This window comes from Gasterosteus aculeatus, chromosome 3 (assembly GCF_964276395.1).
Source record: "Gasterosteus aculeatus chromosome 3, fGasAcu3.hap1.1, whole genome shotgun sequence".
Lineage (NCBI taxonomy): Eukaryota > Metazoa > Chordata > Actinopteri > Perciformes > Gasterosteidae > Gasterosteus > Gasterosteus aculeatus.
This window is the reverse complement of record NC_135690.1, coordinates 13,809,926-13,835,896: the sequence shown is the minus strand read 5'-3', so window position 1 is coordinate 13,835,896 and position 25,971 is coordinate 13,809,926. Positions and strand designations below refer to the sequence as shown.

Here is a 25,971-nt window from a genome sequence, read left to right as displayed (position 1 = left end):
TGTATTTTCACTTCCTCTTTGGTTATTCTCCTTTCTGACACAGAAGGCTGTGCAGAAATATGAACTTTTGTGACCGCAGAGATTGTTCTTATGAAGCCTGTAATTAGGACTATTGCAACAAGCATGGCGTCTTGGTCATTTCACCCCACATTCTTCTGGCAAATCCCTATCTTTAATTATGTTTACGGTCATAAACCGTGAAGAAAGAAAAGACGACGTGCTTTTGCATGTTTTCTTTCACCTGCCAGGTCCTGCAGATGAACATTAACCTCTAAGGTTGAATCGTGATTCGTGTTAATTAATGTGCACTGTCTCTTAAATGATATTAACATAACATTTGATCTTGTTCCCTTGTTGTTAGTTTTGTGCTCCAGAAGCTCCTATGAGCACAATGTTAAGAATGCATTATGCTATTGAAGGGTTTTGTGGTGTTTGAGCACATTCATGTTGTCTGCTACCTAGAGTTGTTTGACTGTTAATGAACAAGGTTATTTCTAATAGATTTTTTTAGAAAATATCTTATGCATGGGAACTAGAACATTTAGTATCTCATATTCCTGGTATTTTTATATCCCAGTTTCAAAGTGGGATAAGATTTAGTAAAGCTCGCCCACCTTCATGCTCAAATTATTTGTGCAAAATTCATCAAAAATCTTTTGCATGTATTTACATGTAAAAGTCCGTTCATCAGAAGAGGATTCTGGGAAAAACTTTGACCGCATTCATATTTACTAAGACAAAGAATACAAAAACCTAGTCTTTAAGGCCATATGAAACATCCACAGTAACCTTAGGTGATCTTAATCAAATGTGTCACTGATATCACCTCAGGAACATGCTGAAGGATCATAAAGGCAAGCAACGGAAACGTAAAGCAGGTCACCGACAACACTCTGGACCGGGTCCACTGATAAGGAATCACAGCCGCAGCAGAATTGTTGTAGTAAAAGTTGCTTTACAGTAACTCAGTCATCTTCTGAGGGTTTGCAGGGGAAGAGGTCACACTTTAAGGATCTTTACCTTTTCTTTGGATTTGTTTGCCATGTGTAATGTTTCACCAGACATGAAGCAAGTCGTTTTTCTTCTCTCAGGTAAGTGTCCTCATAAGTAAATATTATTTTTAAGCTGGTGGACATTGTTAATGTGAATTAAAGTGTGAATATGAGCATGAATGAAATCAACAGAAGTTGTGTGTCAATAGTGTTTATGCATTCCCCCTCAAATTAAATTATTGTCATCTCTCTGCAGTGTTCTCGGTCCTCGTGTCTTCTTGTCCTGATGGGTCTTTCAACTGCACACCTGCATGTCTCCCCCCTGGACTGGTCTGTGATTTTAACAAAGACTGTGCGGATGGCTCAGATGAGGACTATTGTGGTATGCTGACAGGCAAACGTTTTTTCAAATCAAGTCTAATTGAACTTTTTAAAACTAATGTTCCCCGTAGGACACCAGAGCGTTAATAATTGTGTTGATCTCAAATCAGTATTTTAGCTATTTAAATGGTGTACTGTACTTTTAGAGCCCACTTATTCCACCATACATATTCATACATATTTATACACTGACGGCGGAGGCTGCCATGCAAGGTGCCACTTGCCCATCAGAACTATCTGAGCATTTACAGCCTTCATAAACAGCTGGCACGGCCTGAGGGAGAGATTAGGAGTTAAGTGTCTCTCTCAAGGACACATCCACGTGGCCTAGCAGAGCCGGGGCTTCTCCACTGAGCAACAGTTGCCAAATCTGTGATATTTGGCTTTTAAAGTTAGGAAAAATACTTTATATACGTTTTCACAAGAATGCTCTTTGGTTGTTTCACAAAATCCGCAAATGCTTTCTGACTCAATCTGTGCCGCCGCTCCTTGTTAAGGGCCGTGTGACTTTGAGCATCACAGCTGCGGGTGGAAAGACGTCAGTAGCAGCTCCTACCGCTGGACGCGGCAGATGGCAAACATCACCTCGGTACCTGGACTGGACCACACCACAGGAGAGCCGTTTGGTGAATACTAACCCTCCTGCCATGTTTCATTTGTGTAATTACTTTAGAATGGATACGGTCACATTTCAAATCTGTGCTGACAATTATTAAATTACAAGATGAAGCCTTTGATGGTAATCTTATCATTGGATGTTTGTCTGCTGGACACAGGACATGTCATGCACATAAATAGCAGCCAAAGCACTTTCTTTGTTACGCCTGAATTGGAGTATTCAGTTGACAACGTGGCAGCTCTGGGATGCCAGATGAGGTACAAAAAAAACAATATTTTTTAAATTATTTTTATTTTGAATGTCTATTGAATAAATATGTTCTTAATTGATAAAAAGTTTTAATTAGTTCAGTATCTTGAATCTGCTGCAAATCCTGCGCCAGCTGTTTTTTCTGATTTGTTTTTCAGCTTCTGGTATCACATTTACAATACGTCGTCAACCTCATCAGCATCGTCCTTTGAGGTAACAATGATCAGAGGCCACGCTGAGGAACAGCTGCTGAAGCTTTCTAAAATAAAGACCAACGGTTGGGAGAATGCCACCGTTTTCATTGGAAATCAGCCGGGCGGATACAAGGTCAGTGAAATCTCCTGTACGAGTTTATGTTGCTCGCAGACATGGACATATCACACTGTCGTCCATTGATCGGCGCGGGAGAATTCTTCTTCTTCTTCTTCTTCTTCTTCTTCTTCTTCTTCTTCTTCTTCTTCTTCTTCTTCTTCTTCTTCTACTACTTCTATTGCTGCTAATTGCAAATACCTTAACAGATACAGAATAAAATAAAAAGTGCGTAGCTCACTGGATCACTAGCTATGGTGCGCTGCTAATTCACTGGCTATCTCTCCTCACCTCTTTATTGCCTCTTTACATTTATTGTATTTTTATGTGCTCTGTTCCTCCTTCTTGTATAACAACGGATTTCCCTCTGGGGATCAATACAGCGCTTTAGGTTTAATCATTTTACTTGGTTCATTTTTTTGTTGCTATGCCGACACAAAGCAAACCAAGGCCGGGGGTCTGGTCCAAGGCTAAATGAAGCTATTATATATGTAAAGTATGTGTTCTATGTTCTATGGAACCTTTGCTTGAAGTTATTATGAACAGGGAGTAAACTACGCTGGGTGATCAGTAGAGGCTCATTTTTTCAAGAAAATGTATTATTTCTAAATCCTGAATGATTTGAAATATTGATTTTCAGAATAAATAGTGAAACAATTCTCTTTCTACAGCTGCGATTTTCCTTCAGCCCGGCATTCAGCGTGGACAGCGACGTTATGTTGGATGATGTCAGCTTTGACTACTGTAGAGACGGAGATTTCCCCACCGGATCGAACCAACTCTCCTGTGATTTTGAAAAAGACACCTGCTCATGGAACCACGACTACACTGCCAGCCTTTTGTGGAAAAGGAGTAAAATGTCCTTCAATGAAGTCCCAACTGCAGAGGGTGAATGTCTTGCTGACTGTTAATGAAAATTCTTGACAATTACTTCTTCCGCCTGTTCATCTGCCGCATCTTGATTCGAGACATTTTAGTGCAATTCACAAAGCTCAGTATTAATGATTAATATCAAAGGTCTTTACAAGGCTCATTGTAGTATATAATGTGCATTAGTGGCACTTTCTGTATTACTAATGTGTTACTAATTTTTCTCCTTCTTCCCCCGCAGGCTACTTCATGATCATAAATGCCAGATCCAACAATATCTCATCAACAGCCAGACTCATCAGCTTCCCTCAGCCTGCAGGTCAAGTCCTTTGTGTGAGCTTCTGGTACCACATATTTGGCAACAGCATAGGTAAGTGCCTCACTGGCTACACATTCAAGCGTATTAGATAATAAATGAGCTTAAACTGAATTAAGAGGTGAACACAAAAAAAAGAGCTACCTCCAAGATGCATTTTAACACTTTTGATTTTTCACTGTAACACGCATCCAGCCCTTCAATGCAGAAGCTCTGTTGATGCTTTTATTTTTGCTATTAGGTTCATTGAAGTTCATTACAAAGCATTCTGGGGAAACGGAGACGGTTGTATGGATGAGAAGTGGCACCCAGGGGAACAAATGGAGATTTGCAGATCTTACCTTCAAAAGTGACAAACCAATACAGGTATTCATATTACTCTGTTTCCGTGTTTACTCCTCCATTGATTTATAACAGTAAAGGTTTTTAGAGGAGTATTTAGAAATGGGCAATATATTATTATTTTATATTATTATAAACGTTTTTTACTAAGCTTTCCTCTGAACATCGATCGTATAAAATCAACAATGAATTTCCAATTCATTTAAACAATATTTTCTCATTTTTTTAGTTTGAACATTGAACCTGGAATATACCAAACAAATACAATCTTTTCCATGATTCAAATTGATCCGAGCAGAATGAACTCAATGCCTTTATTTCAAGAAAAAGGGACAATCTTTTGAATAACATCTGAAAAAGGTCCTCTTTTAAACACATCAATTAGTGTTTGTTCTATTAACTTTCCTAGTGAGAGAGATGTGCCCCTTACCGTCATGTGGCTTGAGTGGACTTTGTCTCGTGCTTAAGATTTACAATTTAAAATGATTCAACATTTTGCCATGAAGACTTTCTCAAAGAAAAGTCAATGGTGCCTTCTCAAACACAAGCCTCCTATTTCAGTCAACGTGTGCTCCAGTTCGTTATAGAAGCCGTGGTTGGAGGAACGCAGGGCAGCATCGCCATTGATGACGTGACGGTGCACAGCAGTGAGACGGGCTCCTGTCCGCCCGAGAGAGAGTGCACCTTCCAGGGCTCCCTCTGCGGCCTGCTGCCCCAACCGTCCGCAGACTTCAGCTGGAGCTTGATCACCGGGGCGTCCCAACCCGCCAACTCTTCAGGCCCGTCCGCCGATCACACGCTGGGGACTGAGCAAGGTACGCGAGACCCTGGAGACCCCGGAAATAAATAAGTTACATCCGATATAGAGCAGCATGTTCACAACTCCGCCTCAACGGGCAGGTTTCTACCTGAGTGCCCGGTTGTGGAGTCACCTTGTGGGGTCCAGAGGCGCAGTGATGACTGAGGTGATGGAGCCCACTGCTGCTGATGGGGAATGCCTAATGTTCTGGTACTACATGGAGGGAGGGGAAGTGGGGGAACTCAGTGTTTCCCTCCAAACCCTCGGCAGCGACAGTGTGCAGCTGTGGAGCAGAAGTGGAGATCAGGGACGGCACTGGAGGCACGGAAGGGTGACTCTGCTGAGTCCCAATGACCCGTATCAGGTAGTTTGTTCACACTTTTCTTTTAATTCTAAAGACAACAATCGCGTTCAAACCACATGCTCATTTTGTATGCATTATTCTGTACCTTAAGAGGATATTTAGTACCAAAGTAGAATAAGCATCACTTCATCAGCTCAGATTTTACAGTCGTACAAATGGAAATACAGTGTGAGTTGTGGGGGCATAAATTGTCATTCTGAGTGACAGGTGGTCTTTGAGGCTGTGGTTGGAGATGGACTCAGGAGAGATATCGCCATCGACGACCTCACGGTCCTGAATGGCGCCTGTCCTCCGCCAGGTTAGTGACTGCCGCCAACTTCAAACTCTAAAGCTAAAAAAAAAGAAGACGGCTGAGAAATTACAAGTAGTGACACGTTCCGATTGCATTGTGCTTTATGTGTGTATGTGCTACTTTTTGCAGGATTCTGTGACTTTGAAATGGACTTCTGTGGTTGGGTGAACAGTCCTGCAGAAGGGTCCCACGTGGACTGGGACTGGCTCTCAGGGGCCAGCGAGGGTCAACATGTTCCAAATACGGACCACACGACAAATTCTGCTTTGGGTTAGGCGCCTCATGTTCTTTGACCCGCATCACAGTCCACACAAAAGAGAGAAAAACAGGGATCTTGCACTTCAGACAGGCTGAAAAGGGAAACTTTGATTGTAGGAAAGCTCCACAATGCTTCAAGTCTGTCTAAGGAACAATGTGAAAACTGAGCTCTTGTCCTCCTTCAAAAATCGACAGTCCTTCTGTTACACGGGGCTTCGGCAGTTTGATAAACCAAGCAAATATCTTCCAAAGTTACAGCCTCATTGGAATAAAACTCCCTCTGTGTCTTTCCCAGGGACACTGTACCCTTATTTAGCTGCAGTAGAGATGCTAACATAAGGAACATTTTCACATCCAAGTAATTGTGACTTTGGCAGGTACCAACTTGAATCGTGACCTCGGACCGTTGAAGGTTCAGATTGACTTAAGAGTGTAGATTCTGTTGCACATCTCTTACAAAGGGAGATATCTCTTCATAATCGTATAAACAAGAAGGGAGGGATGACAGCAGCTCGCATACAACGTTTCAATGGACGATAGTGTGATATGTCTACGCCGGCCTCCACCCCCCCCCCATGTGGATCTGGATATAAGGTGTCTTTTTTCACTCCACAGGCCACTTTGCCACCTTCTCACATCTGCCTGGTGGCGAAGGCGTTGCACAACTGGAGAGTGAGACCATGGCGGCAGTGGACCGAGCTTGCCTGGAGATCTGGCACCGAGCTGAAGGGTGGGGATCTGGTACGTAAAGTTAGCAGACGCACCTATACTGAAGACTTGCAAATAAAACTAACAACTTTAACAGTGCTCTGCTTTGCACGCCGCATTATAGATTCAATTGCCCCAGTATAATAATCTTTATCTTTTTGTCTCATCATTAAAAAGATTAAAATACATCAAATATTTCCAGGGCCCTCAGACATTACACTAAACGTGTTGGTGAATGAGACTACTGGACTGCGCCCCGTTTGGGCTACAAATGGATTTTCCAATAAGCCGTGGATGCAGGACCGGGTGGACTACAACGCGTCAGGGCCTCACCAGGCAAGACCCATATTACACTTTCATGATGAAATCTGACAATGTTTCTTGAGGAAATAAACTACATGAACAACGTACTTCACAGATAATACTGCGAGCCAATTCCTCTTCATCTTTGAGCTGTGCCTTTTCGCTGGACGACATCCACATCATCAGGGGCAGTTCTTGTAATGACGTTGTCCCGACGACCACTCCAAACCCTCCCGCCCCGACCCCCACTGCTCCTGCCTCCGACATGGACTGCACCTTCGAAGGAGGTGACCTCAGAGGCCGCGAATCGCCTCTTATTGTTGTGTCCTAAAGGGTCCAGGGTCAAAAATAAATTGTAATGGAAGTGGCCTAATTCCAAACTTATACTATATATTTTATCATAAATTTCATCTTTCAATTTCTGAATTTTTGACTTTTACACTTTTACTTAATCTGGATATTTGTATAGCTTCAATTACATTTTATATCGTCTACATGCACAAACAAAGTGCTTTAACATTTCAAATCACGCTTTGGTGAACAGGTCTATGCAACTGGGTTCAGGAGGTCAGTGATGATTTGAACTGGATTCTCAGCAGTGGACTTATGGGGGACCAGCCATGGGATGGACCTCAGGATGATCACACTGTTGGGAACTATCGAGGTATTGAGTAAGGGAAATAACCCGAGCACCAACACCTGCAGTATTCCATTAACACTGGACATAAACTTAGAACAGAGGCTCGGGAAATGAACCTCACGTCAAAACAGCCTTTTGTTGCTAATCTGATGCTCTGTTTAGTGATCTGCGTCACGGTATTGTAGCCCTCTCTTTGCGTTTTCCCTCCCCGCCAAGGTTTTTTCTTACTGTTGAACGGATCTGGATCTAAGGACGGGGAGAGAGCAGCCGTCTCCGTCCCCGCCGTCGACCTGACGTCAAACATCTGTGTGGGTTTCTGGTTCTACATGCTCGGGCCGTCGGTGTCCGCTCTGGACCTGTTGGTCGAGACGGTACGCGCGCACGTTACTCCAGAGCTTCTGTCACGCACTCCTTCGCTTCCGGGGCTGTAAATGACTCGCTTTGTTCCAGAGCTCCTCTGAGCTGTTAGTGTGGACCCGTCGGGGGACTCAGAGTCCGGAGTGGATCAACGCTCAAGTCACCGTCAACATGAGCGATATCACACGGGTAAAAATCCACTCAGTCACATGTATCAATATTTGAAAGTAAAAACGAAATCCAAAAGCTATATGTGAGATGAAAACACATATCGTAGTACACTAACCCGTAAAAACACACATACATTTGATTTTTTAAGTTAATTTTGAGAATATGGATACAAAACAGGAACTTTTACAGATAGATAATAAACAGTTTTTAAACAATATCAAGCTTATGAAGGCTTCAAGGAATTTCAATTGTTTAATGAGAGTTTACTGAAGACTGATAAAGAAAGCTAAAACGCATCATCGGTATTTCTGCTCTGCAAACACTTGTTAATTATTGATTGCCATATAACGTTATACTATATATATATATATACAGTATATATATATATATATATATATATATATATATATATATATATATATATATATATATATATATACATATATATTAAGCTGATTTTGGCTGCTCAGTCTGGCTCAAATCTGCACAAGAAATTCCTTTATTTCTTTAGGCTCCTCATTAGTTTCATCAAGACAGAATGCCGAACAGAAGCAGTTTTACTGAACATTACCAGCTTTGTATTTAATAAAGAAAACACATTGACGTTTCTGTATTGAATGCTGGACGTCGACAGGTGACGTTCGCCGGCCACAGGAACAGAAACAGTCGAGGATTCATCGCCGTGGATGACATTCGAGTGAAGGAGGGGCCCTGCAGTGATCAGCGTACGGAAACACACACACCTTCGCTCGATGTTCACAGGAAATCAAACAAAGAGAGATTTTTATGACATTGGCCCCTTTTTAACCCCCTTTCAGACGTGTGTGGGTTCGATTCCGGCTGGTGTGGCTTTGAGAACGTTGTGGACCGCAAGGGTCGCTGGGGTCGCGAAAGAGGCTTCGAACAGCAGGTGGATCACACGTACGGAACTGAAAATGGTGAGAAGAGAACTGCCAACTGAGAGCAGTCCCATTCTCACAACAAGTGGATGAAGGCACATTTTATTTGTTTTTACAGGTCCCTTGTAGCTATTTGATTAATGATACATTTACTGTAGTTGTTGACTGTCGAGGTGAAGGAAGAAACATGCAAATATTGTAAATCTCTGCTCAGGTTTCTACATGACTGTGATGACATCGGACTCCACACAGATTGAAGTAGCTGAGCTCCTAACACCCAATTTCCCCTCGGCTACGGAGATATGTGTGCGCTTCTGGTGAGTCCCTTCTTGCCATCACACACACACACACACACACACACACTTGTCCCCTGCTGATTGTACTATGTGTCTTTCCACTGTGCTTGTTTAGGTACTGGATACCTGAAGGGTCCTCTAACACCCTTGGCGTGCATGTGCTGTTCAGCGGGGAGGTGCACGAAGAACTTTGGCAACGATCCGGAGCGGCCACTTCAAACTGGGAGTTAGCAGAGGTCACTGTGTCCTCGCCTGGAAACTTCCATGTGAGAGTTTTTCACACTCCAGTCGGCCTTTCGCCTTCGTAGCGACTTCCTAAAGTGCAAACCTGTGTTTTAAATATATTATATTCATACCAGGTCGTGTTTAAAGCACTCCATGTGCCAGGTAGCAACTCTACGGTGAAATTGGATGATATTTCCGTGAGGGACAGGACCTGCAGGCCTCCAGGCAGCTGTGACTTTGAGTCTGGACAGTGTGCTTGGGTCAATATCCCCAAAGAAGATGGACATGCCTGGGTGCTGGCCAGTGGAGGCTTCCAGGGTCCACCGACAGACCACACCACTCAGACCGCAGAGGGTAAGATCTTTAAATACACCTCAATATGGTGAATTAAACATGCACATCTAAAGCACCTTTAGATTCTACCCACTAAAACCTCAGGAGTAAATGCAGTGTGTATGTTGGTGACTCCAGTTTAATAATATAAGGTCAAGTTAGTTGCAACTGGCAATGTTGCAATCTATGTTTAATATGAGCAGCTGCTGTTCAACTAGCACACTCTGTTACTTATCAACTTCTTGTTTTTTCTGTCCTGTTGCCACATAAAAAATGTTCTGTTCATAAAAAATGTTGTGAGAAGGATTGAAAATCAATAGAAATGATGACGTTTTCTTACTAGCAGTGACCCTGCTGCACTCAGAGTTCCAACTGCCAAAATAAGCAGAACGGAGAATAATTCACACAAAATGCCGATTGTTTTTTACCTAAAATAAAAAGGTCTTGTATCAGACACATGCACATACACCTCTCACATTTAAATACCTAAATAATAACAATGCAATAATCTGGTATTGCATAGTCTTCTTGGCACTATTCTTATCTTTATTTCCATTCACATCTTTGAATCTAGGCCGGTTCTTGTTGAGCTCATCAATGCACCAGAACCACAGCAGCAAAGCGCAGGTGATGTCCGAATGGATCCACCTGAGAGACGTCACCTCCTGCGTCGCCTTGTGGTACCATACGGACGGCAGGTCAGCAAAATAAAATTACCAACAGCGTACAGTGTGTGACGATGCAGCTGATGCCCCTCATCCTGTCTGGTTTCCTCATCCACTTCCTCTGAAATGTGCACCAAAGTCATTTCAACGGTGAATCACCTGCCTCTTCCCCTTTGAGCAAGACCGACCTTATTCAGTGTCAGCGTTCACGCTGACCACAGAACTGTTTGAGTCGTATAAAAAAAACTGTGTTAACTTCTAAGACAAAACAAATGCTTTTAACCGAGGGTTTCACGTATCAAACGTATGTGTGTGTGTGTGTGTGTGTGTGTGTGTGTCGTTTGCCAGCGACTCTGGGACGTTGAAGGTGTACATGCGTTCAGGGCCGTCGCAGGACCACCTGGTGTTCAACAGTAACAGCAGCGCGAGCGGCTGGACCAGGTTCTCTCACACGGTGCAGATGATGAAACCTTTCCAGGTAATCCAACAAAAGGCTCCGTGGTAAAAGAAAAAATAATAATATCACTGAGAAGATGATGTTCACTGATTCCCTCAACGACCTCGTGCTCAGCTGCTGATCGAAGCGGAGAGCAACAGCAAAGGATTTATTGCCGTAGACGACGTCATCGTGGCACCGGGCCCTTGTCAAGGTGCTGATGCCTTAATGTCGTATCGCTAATTACTGAAGTAGGATTGACAATCTGACATTTTTCTTTTTTTTCATTCTCAAAGTGAATGAAACGGATTTGGGATTTGTGGGTTGCTCATTTGAAAACGGAACCTGTGGCTGGGACGACCGCAGTTCGGGCCAGTGTCAGTGGACGAGGGGCAGAAATGCCACTGGGAACACTGGACCCTCCGTGGACAACACATTGAGCACTGAACTGGGTATGGCCACACACCAACACCCCCCCCCCCTGTTTCTGCCTACATGTTATCTGCATCTGGACCGACTTGGAGCGCACGGACTGGACAGACTCAAAGAATAAACCATCCACCTTCATGCTTATAAATCAATCCCCCATAAAGAGAGAAACGCAGAGCCTTTGTAATGATGACTGATCATAAAAAGTTGTTTTGTTTATTGTAGTAAAAAGTAAAACCTCTTTTTTTTAAGTTAAAGGAAGCTTTATAAGCAGATATGCTGAACAGGCTGAAACCGTTTCCCCTTTTACAGTTCGTATCGTTGCAACGTTGGCCATATTCTCGCTGCATCCTCATCCTGTTCTGGCTTGGATTTGTTGATTTTAATGCTAAAACTCAAATCTACACCTCACAGCTTTTTGACTGAATTATGCTGTTTGTTCCACTGTCATCACACCTAGAAATACACTGCAAATGAAAATGTTGCACCACCTTTTGCGCCACTACCGCCTAAACCTCTTCGAAAGATTTTAAAAAGGTGCGACGCAATCTGCAAAAGGTATTTCTTTGGTTGTTCCAGGTTGGTACTTGGCTGTGGCGCCTAAACGAGGAGATGATGTGAGTCTTGCTGCCGTGCACAGTCCCCCCATGAGACAGGCCAGCGCCACCTGCACGCTGCACTTCCACTACAGCATGAATGGAGAGGGTATGTTCTTAATATTCAAGTCAACGACAAAGTGCCTGTGGTCTTATCATATAGCTGCCTCCAGAGTCGTACCCTAAAAAAAAGTCCATATGCAATCTTTAATCTGTGCATTGTTACAGACGGAGAGATGCTGAATGTGCTTCTCAACGAGGGCTCGAGGACCACTGCACTGTGGTGGCTATCCGGTAACCATGGAGACTCGTGGCACCCCGCTGAGGTAACGGTTGGTCGAATTCCCCAGGACTTCACCGTGCTGTTTGAAGCCTGCAGGTCCTTCAACAGGCCTGGACACGTCGCCATCGACGACATCCACTTCACCAACTGCACGCTGCCTGGTGGGCGACCCGCTCTGTCTGCACACAGCCGGCGACAGTTTTGAAGCTGATTCATTAAATGTTTTTGTGGTTTCCCTCTCAGAGCCCGAACCCTCGTGTCCGCCCAATACGTTTGTGTGCAACAACAGTGTGTGCGTTGAGCACAGCCGAGTGTGTGACTTCAGCGATGACTGCGGGGACTGGTCTGATGAGAGAAACTGTGGTGAGACATCATTCATATTAAATGTGTTAGAAATACTCGGTGCACTATTATGAAATATTTGTAAAGGCGCTGCCTGTGTGCTTCCCCTTTTCCTGAACACTTCTGGTAAAGGCTTAAATCTCAAGCACATCTTGATGTACAGTCAGATGAATAGTATATTTGAATGGGGGGTAGTTTAAATTTAAACACTCCCTGAAAGATGAATATGTTTCCTTCACTGATTTCTTGTTCTTCTTTAAAGTTTTTAAACATCTGTCATCACTTTTTAGTATCCTTCCTGAATAATTTACATTTGTATGTTGACGTTTGTGTGGCTTTGTAAAAATATATTACACATAAATAGAACTGCAACAATAAGTCAATTCATTTATGGAGAGAAAATCGCAGTTGCTGTTTTTATTCTTGTTTCCTGAGGATTATTATAATCTACTGTTCACAGCTTCTCTAGTGTCGCAGTCTTTAAGACCACACCTTGGGCCACAGTGCAGTTTTCATTGTTTTCCCACGTTTTATAGACAAATGAATCGACTAACTGTGGAAATAACCAGCAGATTAGTCGATCAGAACTGCAGCCCTAAAGATTCCACGGTTGTTGTCCTTGAGTATCTATCTATAACTTGTCTCCCTTTTTCCATTGAAAACAATGCAGAGCGACAGGGTGTGGTTGAGCGCTGCAGCTTTGAACAAGGCCTTTGTTTCTGGGAGAAGAACGAGGTGGACACAGCTGCGGTTGGGTGGACGCATCACAGAGGACAGGAAGCGTGGCCCAAACACGGGCCTCCCAGGGATCACACCTACAACTCTGACGCAGGTATTGAACCCTCGTGGTGGAGGGGTAGAAGGGTATAGAGGGTAAATGCACTGTTAGTGCTTATGGGAGGAATCCCACCCCAGTAAACGTCATATTAGCACATAACAATGATTCTTCCAGGTCACTACGCCGTGCCGGGGAACCTGATTGAGAACAGCGAAACATCAGAGACTCTCTCCAAAACTTTGCTACCCAGCTACAACTGCACCGTGAGTGAGATGCGTTCACAAGCTTAACAAACAAGTACTTCTGATCCCGGTTCAGTGATCATCGAGTCCATCGTACTCGAATGGAATGAAGTGATTCATTCACGCTTGTGAAGCTCATCACGACCTCCTTTTCTGCACCTCCCTTTGCTGTAGGTGAGATTCTTCTACTTCGGCCTGGACGATGTTACGGCGAGGCTGACGGCGCGGTCCAGGACGCTGCGTTCTGGCAGTGGGGACGCTTTGTTGTGGTGCTGGGAAAACTCACAGAGCTTCAGCTGGCGGAGGGCAGAGGTCACGTTCTCCTCCTCGGTCAACAGCAAGGTCAGTTGGACTGAGCTTCGGGTCAACCGCGGCCTCATTTATGATCATTCAGATTCGTTAACTTGATCAATTATTTTGGATCATGAATACAGGTAAATCTATTTAATAGCCTTTCATGAAGACTGATTTCACTCTTTTGTGTGTATTTTATTTTATATCACATCAAATGCAAACACAGCAATAAAAGAATTGAGTCTTTTTATTATATTTGTTCAACTTCGGCCCGAACGTCCACTCAAGGATGAACTGATCTTAATTTGGTGGACGTGGACAAGTGGTGTTCGGGAAGACACGTTGTCGGCCATAACTCAGAAAAGACTGTGTCCTGCTCAGATTGTGTTCAGGTACGAGCGCGGGGACGGTCTCGGAGGGCTGGTCGCGCTGGACGACGTCTCCTTCTCAAGGGAGTGTCTCTTCGACCCCGACAACAACAAACTTCCCGACCCGTCCACCACCTCCGCCCCGCCCACCTCTGCTACTGCACCCTGTCAGGTAAACGTCTTCACAACACGACCTCCTGCCTGTGAAGCTCAATCTCAGCGAGAGCCTTCAGTGATCCGTTACGGAGCGTCCGTCTGTCTTTGGCGTTGCAGGATGGCGAGTTCCTCTGCTGGCGGTCACCTGATAAAGTCTGCATCCCGGCAGCTCTACGGTGCGACTACCATCCAGACTGCCCGCAGGCGGAGGACGAGGATGGTTGCGGTGAGACGCATGTCTCCCCATCTGAGCAGTACAATATCGAACAATAACAGTTGTTTTTTTTTGGTTGATTAATTACCAGGCTGGTAGATTGAAAGTAAGGTGCTAACTAGTGTGTGGAGAATGGGATCAATTGAGCATGCAGGTTAAAGTGAATGTGAAGACTAATCATGTGATCACTGACGTTTTCCTGCCAGATGAAATGTGTACTGACAAAGCAATTGGGAACAGTAGTTTTATTACATTCACAAAATGTCACAAAAGCAGATTTGTGACAAATGTTGTGATTGCTGAACGCATTCGCCTCCTTCTTTTTTCACGCCTCGTCTCTAACCTTCAGGTGGGTGCACGTTTGAGAGGGACCAGTGCGAGTGGACAGACACCAGTGATGGACACGGCCGGTGGCAGAGACAGAGAGCCAGTAACGACACCGAGCCTCCCACCGATCACACTGCAGGGACAGGTGACTTTAGCGGCTTATTCACTCGTTGAATAGTTTATTGCTAAAAGGATAACGTGTCAGATGATCTGGAATAATAAGCATAAACTTCACTCCGCTGCCTGCATGATTTTTTCCATTCTCAGGCTACTACATGAGAGTGAATTTGAGTCGGGAGTCCACACAGACTAAGGCCCGACTGCAGAGTCCCCCACTCGCCCCTTCCTCCCTCTACTGCCAGATTCTGTAAGCGATCAATACGACACCGAAGGCCACATTTCTATCACTATCACCCCTAATGTGTGAAATATTTGTTTTGATCCACGGTTGGACATCGGAGGCGTGAGTTGCACAACGCTCCGCAGCACCACCCTCCTCTTTCTGCCTCGCAATTCTCTCCCCAATCCAACGCTCCCCTTCTTCCTTCCTTCTTTTCCAAAAACGCAGGTTTCACTTCCACATAAGTGAAGCGAGTTCTGGGTCACTCAGAGTGCTTATGCAGCAAGCTGACGGGAGTGAAGCAATCCTTTGGACACGCAGTCACAACACTGGCGCCGATTGGACCCCAGAGCGTGTGCCTGTAGGCCGGCACCAGCAGCCGTATCAGGTGTGCGCTCGAGTAGCTACCGGAAAGTGCAACGGTTACGTTACAATCCTCTTTCAATAACTGCGGCAGCCTTATCAATTAAAAACACTCCCATTTCAATTCAATACCTCTGGGGGTGGTTGACTGTTTTGGCGGTTTGTGGTGGTCCAGCACCTCACTCTCATATAGAAATGTAGTAGAAATGTAATAGTTTTAAGGGATAGAAGGGATAGTGTGCAAATGTTGGAAACTGGGTTACATTCGATACACGTCCGTTGGGTATTACGTGTGTCTTTTGTGGTGGAGGACACTGATCTTTCACAAGCAGGAATTTATCAATTTTCTATCGGCAGGTTTGGTTCAGCGCGCTCAACGCCGCTGCTGTGGACGACATCTCTTTCATCAACTGTGAAATATCCTACCCGCCGCCGGGTAAGTGGCGTGGATATTTAATGGCGGCATGAGCGGCTCCTCTTTAAACTGCGTTTCCCTCCTCAGCTCTGGCGGCCGGTGGCTGCTCTTTTGAAGACGGGCTGTGTGTTTGGGTCCAGGGGGCCGAAGATGAGCTGGACTGGCTCAGCAATTCTGGACCCACAGAAACGCCCAACACCGGGCCTGCAGGAGACCACACCACCGGCAAAGGTCGCTCTTACTCCACACGACCGTCCCAAAAGTAGTAAAGCATTATTTAAATACCGTGATAGTAGTGTTTGCCGCTTATTAATTACATGTGATGCAGTCCCAACAGTTTGTACAACAATTCCCAAAAAGAGGGGAGTCATTAAGTAAAAAATGACTCAATATTATTTCTTGCGGATTCATGTTTTTATTTAAAGGAGGAACTTTACGTCACAACTTCTCGTAGGAATCCGACTTTAAATTGATGACAATGAGTTGGTTCCCGTACGACGGTGACAAGATGATTGCCCAAGTCACAAAGAAGATTTCTTCTTCTAGTTTAAGATCTTGTCGTTTCCAAATATTTCTTTTGCTTGAGTTCTTCTCAGCTCATAGAAGCTCACGTCTCTGCGCTGAGGCTGGGAAGCCGCAAAAGGTTTAGCATTAATGGTTCCGATTGTTTCACAGGTAAATACATTTACATCAAAAGTTCCCGGCCAAGTGTGAAGGGAAACGTGGCCCAGCTGAAGTCCACGCTGCTGCCGCCTGCTGGGGACCAAGGATACTGTTTCACCTTTTGGTACCACATGTTCGGAGCTACTGCCGGCTCCTTGAGGATGCTTCTACTAACGGCTGAACCTTTGAAGAAAACATTGGTAAAAAGATGCGTTGGTTTTTCTTCATTTTTTTGCAACAAGCAGAGAGACAACATAGCTCAGATAAGGACTTTTTGGACAGTCTGGACACTTCACTTCCCTTTACTATGCCGTTAAAAAAAAACGGTCAATTGAGAAATATTTGTGTTTCCTCCCACTGGGTTTTGTCTCTCTTATTATACTTTTCATGTAGTTGTGAAATGCTGATTGCAAAATAGCATCAATGCGTCACATTACGGGTGCAAGCTGCACAGTTTCAGCCCATACAGAGATGTTGCAAAAACCTCCTCACATCCTCATTGTGACGAGTGAATCAGCCGCCTTCCTGTCTTTCCCGCAGGTTTGGCAAAACTCAGGAAATCAAGGGGATGAGTGGCTGCGAGTGCAGAGCCACGTGACCTTGCAGAATGTCCACCAAGTGATCCTGGAAGCCACTGTGGGGGGAGAAGCAGGAGACATTGCAATCGATGACATCTCTCTCGTCGGTGGACCATGTCCTGCGTCTGGTAATAAAAAATAAAAAAAAAACTCAACTTTGACGTTGTGGTTCGCTTAAGTCTTTTATTCTCCCCTCAAAGAAGAGGCGATAATGGAGGTGCCTTATCTCACCTTCACGTACTTACTGTCAGCACATTTATGTGGTCGTATCTCGGGTGATAGCGACGTCTTGGTACACCCACAGATAAAGCATAAGTCTTGTTGTCAACCACTCCGTAAAGACCAAAATGATCAGTCAAAGGCCTTTTAAACCATTGTGATTGAGGTATGCGTAGGAGTCACAATGCTTCCCAAACATCCCCCTGCAGACGCCTGTGACTTCGAGGAGGGGAGCTGCGGCTGGCAGCAGGGGACCACCGATGACTTTGACTGGGTCAGAATGTCAGGCTCCACCCACAACCCCAACACGGGGCCGGAGAGCGACCACACCACCAACACCCCCGCGGGCCACTACTACTGCCTGCCCTCCTCCGCTGCCGACGGCGCGGGACAGACGGCCAAAATGTCGTCTCCACTGTACCCAGCGGGTGAGACGATCACGTTGAGCTGCAACCACAGCGTGGTTCTGCTCGTGAAAGTACATCAATTCACTTGAGAATAGATTCACTTCTTTATTTTGTTGTTTGTTGTATATCTCACAATTTTATGTCGGTCAGTCGGCACTGATGACTGACACGGTGACCTCCAAGCACCACTGACACATTTAGTGGAATGTCATAGTCGTGATGACACACCAGATATTTAGGTGGACAGTTGGACCCTGGGTCAACATAGTATTAATATTAATAATGCATTAAATAATAATTACGAGGATGATTATTTGCTAACTACCTCAATGCCATGATTATTATTACACATGTCAAAGTAGCATTTTTAACTATTTTATGTAAGATTATTTAATTATGGATTAAGATATTGATAATTCACTGCAGCCTATTGATTGTACAACTTCAGAAAATACTGTTGTGTTTTGGCGGTCTAAGACAAAGAAAAGCAGCAAAACCTCCCTTTAGAGGAGCTGGAACCATGAATACAATCAAAATTGTTTATTTAGTTTCAGACACTGTTTCTCGAAGCCCTTTAATGTCCTCACTAAGTAGAAACAATTTATTTCCATTTTTACCTTCTGGGCAATAATAATCTTATCTTATCTACAACAGCATAGCTCCATACAAGTAATAGAGATGGCTTAATCAGCTTCAGTTAGGGTCAATACATATTTTTATAATGTATAATGACTCACGATGGGCTCTACCAAACCCTAGAGCAGAGAGTTCAAATAACCATAGTGGACAGAGTACAATATGTCCACTATCATTGCTAGATGTATTGTATCAGAACAGCAGTAAAACACAAATTTCTGGACACAAGCGGTTTACAAGGCGTGTAAAAGACTTGAGCTCAAGTCTGTGATTTATCCGGTTTTCCTTCTTCGGGCCTTTCAGGCAAAGGAGCTTGCTTGCAGCTTTGGTACCACATGTACGGCAGAGGAACGGGGCTGCTGAACGTCTACCAGCAGAGTGAAGAAGGGAAGCGAGCTCTGATCTTCTCTCAGACAGGAGACCAGGGTCGGCTCTGGAGGTTTGCTCAGGCCTCCCTTCTGCCCCGGGTTCAGCCTTACAGGGTGAGTCACAAGGCCCCACTCGAGACCACCGTCCATGAGATATACATGGACAATGGTGGAAAGTAAATAAGTATATTTACTAAGGTTCTTACCTGAATACATTTTTAATACAGATGCACTATAGTTGGGACCTTTTTTACTTTAACTACACTATATTTCAGAAGAAAACTTCCACTTGATACTTTTTCCAGATAATAATCCGAATGAGCAGATAATAAAGTAAAATTTTGAATGCAGGACTTTGACATGTAACATAGTTGTATTGGAATACGTCACTCAAAGTACAAATGAATTAGCAAATCTCACAAAATCTGAATAATCCACAGAGAATATTTCTTAAAACAAGTATATTGATGTCTCTAAACCTCATTCACATTAAACTAAAATGTGATCTCACCTCCACAACACTGACTTTAAACTAAAATATGTGGATATTTAAACACGCACCGTGTTCCAGATCGTGGTGGAAGGCGTGAAGGCCGGCCCCACCCAGGAGGGAGACATGGCTTTTGACGACGTACAGCTCACAGACACTCAATGTCCTCCTCCGGGACACTGCGACTTTGAGAGCAACTGGTGCAGCTGGAGCAACCTGGGGGGGGGAGTCGACCAGGGGGACTGGCTCCGTGGTAGAGGAGCCTCCCCGAACCCCAACACGGGGCCCAGCGTCGACCACACCACCAACTCGACACACGGTAAAAACACGCGCACGCTTAATAATCTGATTCATGGAAACTCACAGGGAACTTCATCATGACGAGTATAGAACATCCGCACATGGCGGCCATCTTAGTAGGGGCGGTTCGCAGGTACATGCACTTTCAATAATAGCTACATCTCCGACGTTTATAACAAACCAAACCGTTTAAAAATTGGTTGAAAATTGAGCAAGTTATGGTTATTTAAAAAGTACATGTATCACTACCAACACAATGTTATGGGTGAGTGAGCCTCCCCTACCAAGATGGCCGCCATGTGCGGACATACATCTAGCCTTTATATCTATGATCCCACCTACCCACCAGGTTTCTATCTGTACGTGGACAGCTCCGTGGGCGAGTGGGGAGACTTGTCCTTCCTGGTCAGCGAAGTGTTCCAGCCGTCCCCCAGAGGTCACTGTCTGACCTTCTGGTACCACATGTACGGCAGCCACGTCGGGACTCTCAGAGTTTACATAAATGACAGGTGACTAGCCGCCGCCGTCGAGCGAGTTGCAGCGTTAAACACGGAGCGCACGTTGATAACAGTTTATACTTCGCTGTCTCGTAGAAAAACACACGCTGGTGACAACGAAGAAGGGATTCTGAAGTGGATTGAGACAGGAAACAGAGGGGACGAGTGGCAGGAGGCCAGCGTCACTGTTAAACATAGTGAAGCATTCTGGGTAATAACAAGTTCCTGATTATTTCATCTGAGTGTTGACATCGTTAAAAGGAAAAACTGGACTAAAAATGCTGACTGAATATAGGGTGATGAAAAAACCTGAATATCCTGGAAGTCAACTTAAAATAGAAAAGCAAAGTCTAGTCAATTTAGTGTCACTTTTATGGGGATGACTTTTATTATCACACACTAAACAATAAGAGCAGTATTTTCCTTCTGTGTTAATTTGAACTCTTGTTTTTGTTGCAGTTTGTGTTTGTTTATCAGCGGGGTATGAATACAGGTGGGGATGTTTCCCTTGACGACATCACTATCCTCCCTGGAGGCTGCTACTCGGAGCCCCCCATTGACCCGCCTGAGGACAATAGTGGTAAATTGAGACCTTCTTCAGCTTCTTCAACTGAGGAGACGCTTGTGATGCATTTTCTTTCCCCCCTTATGAATTGATTTGAAAGAACACAAATCATCCAGACATCATTGACACTGGTCTAAATATTAGTTTGAACAACCACTTGTAAGAAGTATTTTAAGCTGATAATGGTTGACACTTTATCATAGTCACAAATTAAACATTACATTCTGTAAATGTCTGATCACGGGCGGCACGGTGGCGTGGTGGCGTGGTGGTTTGCACTGTTGCCTCACAGCAAGTAGGTCCTGGGTTCGATTCCGCTCAGTGGCCTTTCTGTGTGGAGTCTGCATGTTCTCCCCGTGTCTGCGTGGGTTCTCTCCGGGTTCTCCGGCTTCCTCCCACAGTCCAAAGACATGCTCTGGGGATCAGGTTAATTGGGGACTTTAAATTACCCGTAGATGTGTGAATGTGAGTGTGAATGGTTGTATGTCTCTGTGTAGCCCTGCGATTGGCTGGCGACCAATCCAGGGTGTACCCTGTCTATCGCCCGAAGTTGGCTGGGATGGACTCCAGCCCCCACCGCGACCCTGTGTGCAGGATAAGCGGTTTGACAATGGATGGATGGATGGAAATGTCTGATCACTGCAGTTTTTAGCAAACATTAATCAAAGAGGACCAAATATTTCAGCTGTTGAGTAACATGCGCTGAAGGTTAATATAAGAACAACCAAATGAAATAATAATTCATGCAAATGCTCAGAAATAAGGGCCGTTGTGAAAAATGTGATGCACAAAGTGTTAAGAGGCTGAACTGAAGTGTTTGTGTGTCTGCAGACACGTTGTCTGTGGGTATGGCTGTTGGTCTGACTCTGCTGGCTGGACTCTTCATCTCCGTCTTCCTCTTCGTGCTGAACAGAAACTTGAGTAAAATGTACACCCTCGTTCATAAACACAAACATAATGTAGAGGAAAACACAGAAGAATGCTAGTTCACGTTCACGCTGCTTGTGTGTCTCAGGGAACATCCGACAATTATAACCAGCGACGCACGTGAAGACAACTCTGCGTTGGACCTCGTCGCGGGCAGAATAGATGTAAGCAGGCAGGAGTTATTGACATACGTTTAGTTCACAGTAGATGATAAAGATTTGTTTTTTTTCCTCCCAGGGGACTCAAGGTGGAACTGAATCACACCTCTCCTTCTTCAACCGTCTGTATAATCCATCTCCAGCTGTGACTGACACCACAGTAGCTCCATCTGATGCTTAGTCAACTCTGATTAAAAACAAATTAACAATTTGTAAATTGCCCTTGTGTTCATGGAGATATTTGATGCCAATTGTAAATGTTGTTTAGAATATTCAATATTGATTTTATTGGGGAATTTTGCTGGGGCAAGATCGGATCAGAGGATGAGAAGGTATTAGTGAATAATGACAACTGGATTAAGGAATACATGAGCAAATGTATTACTTACCTACCTTGAGTGTTAGCAAATGCTAAAAAACATTTTTTAGAAGAAAGAATTAAACATACACATGGTGTAGCTTGTTTATGTTGTTGTTTAGTATGCATAAATGACAACGGTGTTGGTCTTTCCGTTTGGCTTTCTGATGTGAAACAATTTATTAATCAATGTTTTTTAATGTGTTTTTTTATTTACCGCCTTATTTAAATTGCAATAATGAAAGTGTACAGCTGAAGCTTCCTGTCCTTTATTCTTTTTCATCATTGGATTATTATTTTTTCTTTTAAATTTCTCTCGTTCACAGAAATAGTTGGGATAAACAAAATACACCTCTATTCTTATTACATATTTCTGATTCCCTTTAACTATACTGTATTTAGGGACTGGTCTGTTTTTCTGATTCATAAAACTAGTACAGATTAAACTGAGCAGTTCTATCTAGAAGGAGTGGACTAAACCACGTGTATAAAACAAATGGTTTTTTTAACCCATACTGCAATTTTCCATCCTGGCGACATTAGTTTTGCTATCCTCCTACGCGCAAGTGGTCTGTTTTAAAGTACGTTTCTCGTCCATATTAGCACCCACACGAACAGAAACAAACCCGTTAAACCCCCACCCCCTTTAAACCCATATAAGTAAAAAATGAGACTCAACCTGTTCTCCTGTGAGATCAATATGGTACAGTCCAACGGCTCAACTGAATGAACCAATCACGTCGCATGTCACTGAACATGATGACGTCACTGAGCGGGAAGTGTGAAGCTACGTGTATGGCCCGGTTTATACTCCGAGAATGTACAAACATAATGTAAAGAATCAAAAACTACTGTACCCCATGAATATACCCGTAGTCTGTGGGTGTAACCGGGATAAAACTATACACTAACGAGGATACTTTTGCAAATATCGCATAACTCATATTTATGAGTATGTATTGCCTTTGTAGTACGGTAAAGAAGCTTTACAAGGAGAACAAAGGTTGAGCACCAATCATATATCATTTCATTTAATGCAAAGCATTTACCCAAGTGAAGAGTTTTAAGAAATTCCGTTTCTAATTTTTTCAAAACTCCAATGGACTTTCGTTATATAAAAGGAATCCCAAAATGTTTTTTTTAAGTGAACTCTTCCGGAAGAGGTGCAGAGCTCCGCGCGCCAGCCGTCACTACGTCACGTTCTGACGCGCTCTCCTCGCGCAGAGTATAATCTGCGTTTAAAGGGAGGGAAGACTACACGGAAAGAACAATGGGCGTAGAAGTCGAAACCATTAGACCAGGAGACGGTAAATTATATATGTATTATTCCTATCACTATATGCCTGAAGTGGCTTTCCTTTTATTTATATAGCGTTTTCCACGTTTTTCTCATTACAGGAAAGTCCTACCCGAAGAAGGGACAGAAGGTCTCCGTGCACTACGTTGGTAATATCTAACGTGATTGCATTGCCGACTCTCCATTTAGTCCACCCACGTCCAATTTGAAATGGCAGCTGCTACCCACTCAACTGTGCACGCGTTCCAATTGAATTAACGTTAGGTCGAAAGGTAGCGTTAGACGAGAGAATCGACGCTGCGCTCGTGTGTGCACGGTAGCTTAGCTTAGCACAAGTGCTGGGAACGGGAGCTACGGCCGGGCTGTCTGTCTCCGTACCGGTTCATCGGAACATGCTTCCCGGCTCCCAAAGCCTCGCCATTTTACACGGCGTAATATTTTGCTAGGCTAACGTTAGCCGCCCTCACTCGTTTCTCATATGTGTGCGCTGTGCTAAGCTAACGTTAAACGTCGTACATACGGTGGGTTACTACACGTTTGGTGCGCATACCTTTGTCCAGTTTGGCACACGTAACGTTAGACCATTAATACGTCGGCCTTTCTCGAATAGAATTCTCGGCTTGTGGTCGAAGCGCCACAGTTACCGCATGAAAGAAAAGCCATTCAGCCACACGTCTTCCCTGGAGTCACGACCCTTAACTCAACACGGTCCAGGCTATTTATCTCAACGTGGTGGTTACGTTTCTAAAAGGTCTTTCCCTTGTTGCTTGTTGAACAGGCACGCTGACGAATGGAAATAAGTTTGACTCCTCCAGGGATCGCGGACAGGCCTTCAAATTCAAACTTGGCCACGAGCAAGTCATCCGTGCTTGGGATGAGGGTGTGGCGAAGGTAAACCCAACCACTAAACATTGTGTACATACATACGTAACTAAAGCTGGGGTGTCCTCTTTTAGCATATGGTCAGGCAATTTATATCTTTTTATGCATCTTGCTCTTCACCTCCACAGATGAGCATCGGCGAGGTGGCCAGGTTGACCTGCTCGCCGGACTACGCGTACGGCCCCGCAGGACACCCACCCGTCATTCCAGGAAATTCCACTCTCATCTTTGAAGTGGAGCTGCTGGGTTTCTCTTGAATTAGAAGGCTGCCCGTCACTATTTCTCATGCCATCAAACATCCCTTGACACAAATTAGCTATTTATTTCAAGGTGCCGTCACTAGCATTTCTACACATGTACACATTGTAAGAATTTTGATACCGTGGAATGATTGAGACGAATTTGACACACGCCAGTGCTAATGTTATCGCTGAGATCATGAAAACGTTAGGATGCAGTACGACTTAATTTCCCCCCCGTATTCACGTGGCCTCCATTTCTACATTCGTCTGATTAAAATGATGGAATAATTAGTTTTGTCTAACCATTTTAACAGAATTTCCACCTAGCCTAAAAATTGACTGAGAAATTTGAGCAAAATATATAAATATAAATAAATAATTTGTTCATAACTATATATTCCAGTGTCCCGGGAAATGTGAGGTAGTGACTATATTTTGGAAATGCGCCTTTTTAATGAAGAGCTTGTTTGTTTGTTTTTCTTACATTTCACAAATCACTTCAACTGATGTATTGAGTTGATGACTTGGAACTTTAATGCAATGTAAAATATTGCTTAAAGACATAAACAGCTTTTTCATCCCTACAACATTGCCTTTTGTCGCATTCAATCTTGAATCTTGACTTCCCGTTATTGTCTTTTTACCATAACAAGTTAAATGCCTCAGGTTTTGTCATGCATATTATAATTTTTGGTAATGTTTTACCTCTGAAGTGTGGTTTACAAGGGATCTTTTCAGTGCGCACTGCATTAAAATCCTCAAATATACAATATAAACGTGGCATTCTTTGACATTCACGTGACTTCAACAAGTAGTTCTACAAAACTCTTTTGGTTTAACTCTGCGAAGTAATCCGCTTTTGACACAAATCATTATCATTATTATCAGAATTAAAATTCTAGATATTACATTACAGGTAATTTAGCTGACCCTTTTATCCAAAGCACCTTACATTACACAACAATTAGGGGTTGGTGTCTTGCTCAGGGACGCTTCAACTGGAGACAAGGGGGCAGCTGGGACTTGAACCACCAACCTTGCGGTTCTCTGCACGCCCGCTCTGCGCCACGACGACCCTCTGATAAATTTAGAATAACCAAACTTCGCTTTCCAGCCTTTGCTTCAGATTCATTCGCTTTTAGTTTTAATGTGGATACAGCAGAGTTTTTTTTTTGCTGTACTGTCACCCAGAAGACACCTTTAAATACTTGGCTGGGAAGGATTGTGATGTAAGGCTTCGGGAATGTTCTTTCAAAAAACGTATTAGTTTAGAACTGGATTCTGCTCTGTGTGCTTGATAGTTGCAAATATAATACATCCCTCTTCACTCATGTCAGCTAGCAGGTAAATCAGAATCAAAATATCGTACTTTCAAGTTATTCCCACTGATGGAGTACTTTAAGTAGAGGTACT

The 25,971-nt window shown here is 43.9% G+C and overlaps 3 protein-coding genes across 3 annotated transcripts; all 3 read left to right on the top strand.

Annotated features, from left to right (window-relative positions):
• Positions 1-914: 914 nt before the first annotated feature.
• Positions 915-6,871, top strand: LOC144405489 (apical endosomal glycoprotein-like). The gene is made up of 14 exons (XM_078098921.1): positions 915-1,091; positions 1,249-1,374; positions 1,871-1,999; positions 2,150-2,249; positions 2,400-2,568; positions 3,222-3,438; positions 3,662-3,790; positions 3,978-4,102; positions 4,656-4,893; positions 4,979-5,241; positions 5,449-5,539; positions 5,663-5,803; positions 6,407-6,532; positions 6,702-6,871. Exons 1-14 carry the CDS (start codon positions 1,043-1,045, stop codon positions 6,869-6,871), a joined length of 2,073 nt encoding a protein of 690 aa, XP_077955047.1. The 5' UTR covers positions 915-1,042.
• Positions 6,872-6,920: 49 nt separating this feature from the next.
• Positions 6,921-22,394, top strand: LOC120816341 (apical endosomal glycoprotein). Its single transcript, XM_078099523.1, has 37 exons — positions 6,921-7,089; positions 7,347-7,466; positions 7,659-7,813; positions 7,893-7,988; positions 8,605-8,695; positions 8,789-8,908; positions 9,084-9,186; positions 9,281-9,431; positions 9,525-9,744; positions 10,298-10,421; positions 10,737-10,866; positions 10,960-11,038; positions 11,121-11,276; positions 11,833-11,958; positions 12,078-12,293; positions 12,376-12,495; positions 13,145-13,306; positions 13,427-13,515; positions 13,669-13,836; positions 14,170-14,328; positions 14,430-14,538; positions 14,876-14,998; positions 15,121-15,220; positions 15,422-15,581; positions 15,914-15,992; positions 16,059-16,202; positions 16,647-16,834; positions 17,175-17,340; positions 17,641-17,859; positions 18,778-18,956; positions 19,414-19,651; positions 19,982-20,141; positions 20,226-20,340; positions 20,589-20,709; positions 21,526-21,622; positions 21,710-21,785; positions 21,859-22,394. Exons 1-37 carry the CDS (start codon positions 7,068-7,070, stop codon positions 21,958-21,960), a joined length of 4,983 nt encoding a protein of 1,660 aa, XP_077955649.1. The 5' UTR covers positions 6,921-7,067; the 3' UTR covers positions 21,961-22,394.
• Positions 22,395-22,909: 515 nt separating this feature from the next.
• Positions 22,910-25,145, top strand: LOC120816407 (peptidyl-prolyl cis-trans isomerase FKBP1A). The gene is made up of 5 exons (XM_040171990.2): positions 22,910-23,140; positions 23,283-23,444; positions 23,536-23,583; positions 24,213-24,325; positions 24,445-25,145. Exons 2-5 carry the CDS (start codon positions 23,408-23,410, stop codon positions 24,571-24,573), a joined length of 327 nt encoding a protein of 108 aa, XP_040027924.1. The 5' UTR covers positions 22,910-23,140; positions 23,283-23,407; the 3' UTR covers positions 24,574-25,145.
• Positions 25,146-25,971: the final 826 nt, after the last annotated feature.

What these genes read in the sequence shown, in the direction of transcription:
- LOC144405489 (XM_078098921.1), top strand. Translation starts at nt 1,043, where the DNA reads ATGTGTAATGTTTCACCAGACATGAAGCAAGTCGTTTTTCTTCTCTCA. An exon ending in AGTCGTTTTTCTTCTCTCAG is followed by an intron (nt 1,092 to 1,248) that starts GTAAGTGTCCTC and finishes ATCTCTCTGCAG; the next exon opens with TGTTCTCGGTCCTCGTGTCT. An exon ending in CACGCTGGGGACTGAGCAAG is followed by an intron (nt 4,894 to 4,978) that starts GTACGCGAGACC and finishes CTCAACGGGCAG; the next exon opens with GTTTCTACCTGAGTGCCCGG.
- LOC120816341 (XM_078099523.1), top strand. Translation starts at nt 7,068, where the DNA reads ATGGACTGCACCTTCGAAGGAG. An exon ending in CACCAACTGCACGCTGCCTG is followed by an intron (nt 12,294 to 12,375) that starts GTGGGCGACCCG and finishes TTTCCCTCTCAG; the next exon opens with AGCCCGAACCCTCGTGTCCG. An exon ending in TCCCTCTACTGCCAGATTCT is followed by an intron (nt 15,221 to 15,421) that starts GTAAGCGATCAA and finishes CCAAAAACGCAG; the next exon opens with GTTTCACTTCCACATAAGTG.
- LOC120816407 (XM_040171990.2), top strand. Translation starts at nt 23,408, where the DNA reads ATGGGCGTAGAAGTCGAAACCATTAGACCAGGAGACG. An exon ending in GGTCTCCGTGCACTACGTTG is followed by an intron (nt 23,584 to 24,212) that starts GTAATATCTAAC and finishes CTTGTTGAACAG; the next exon opens with GCACGCTGACGAATGGAAAT. An exon ending in GGGATGAGGGTGTGGCGAAG is followed by an intron (nt 24,326 to 24,444) that starts GTAAACCCAACC and finishes TCACCTCCACAG; the next exon opens with ATGAGCATCGGCGAGGTGGC.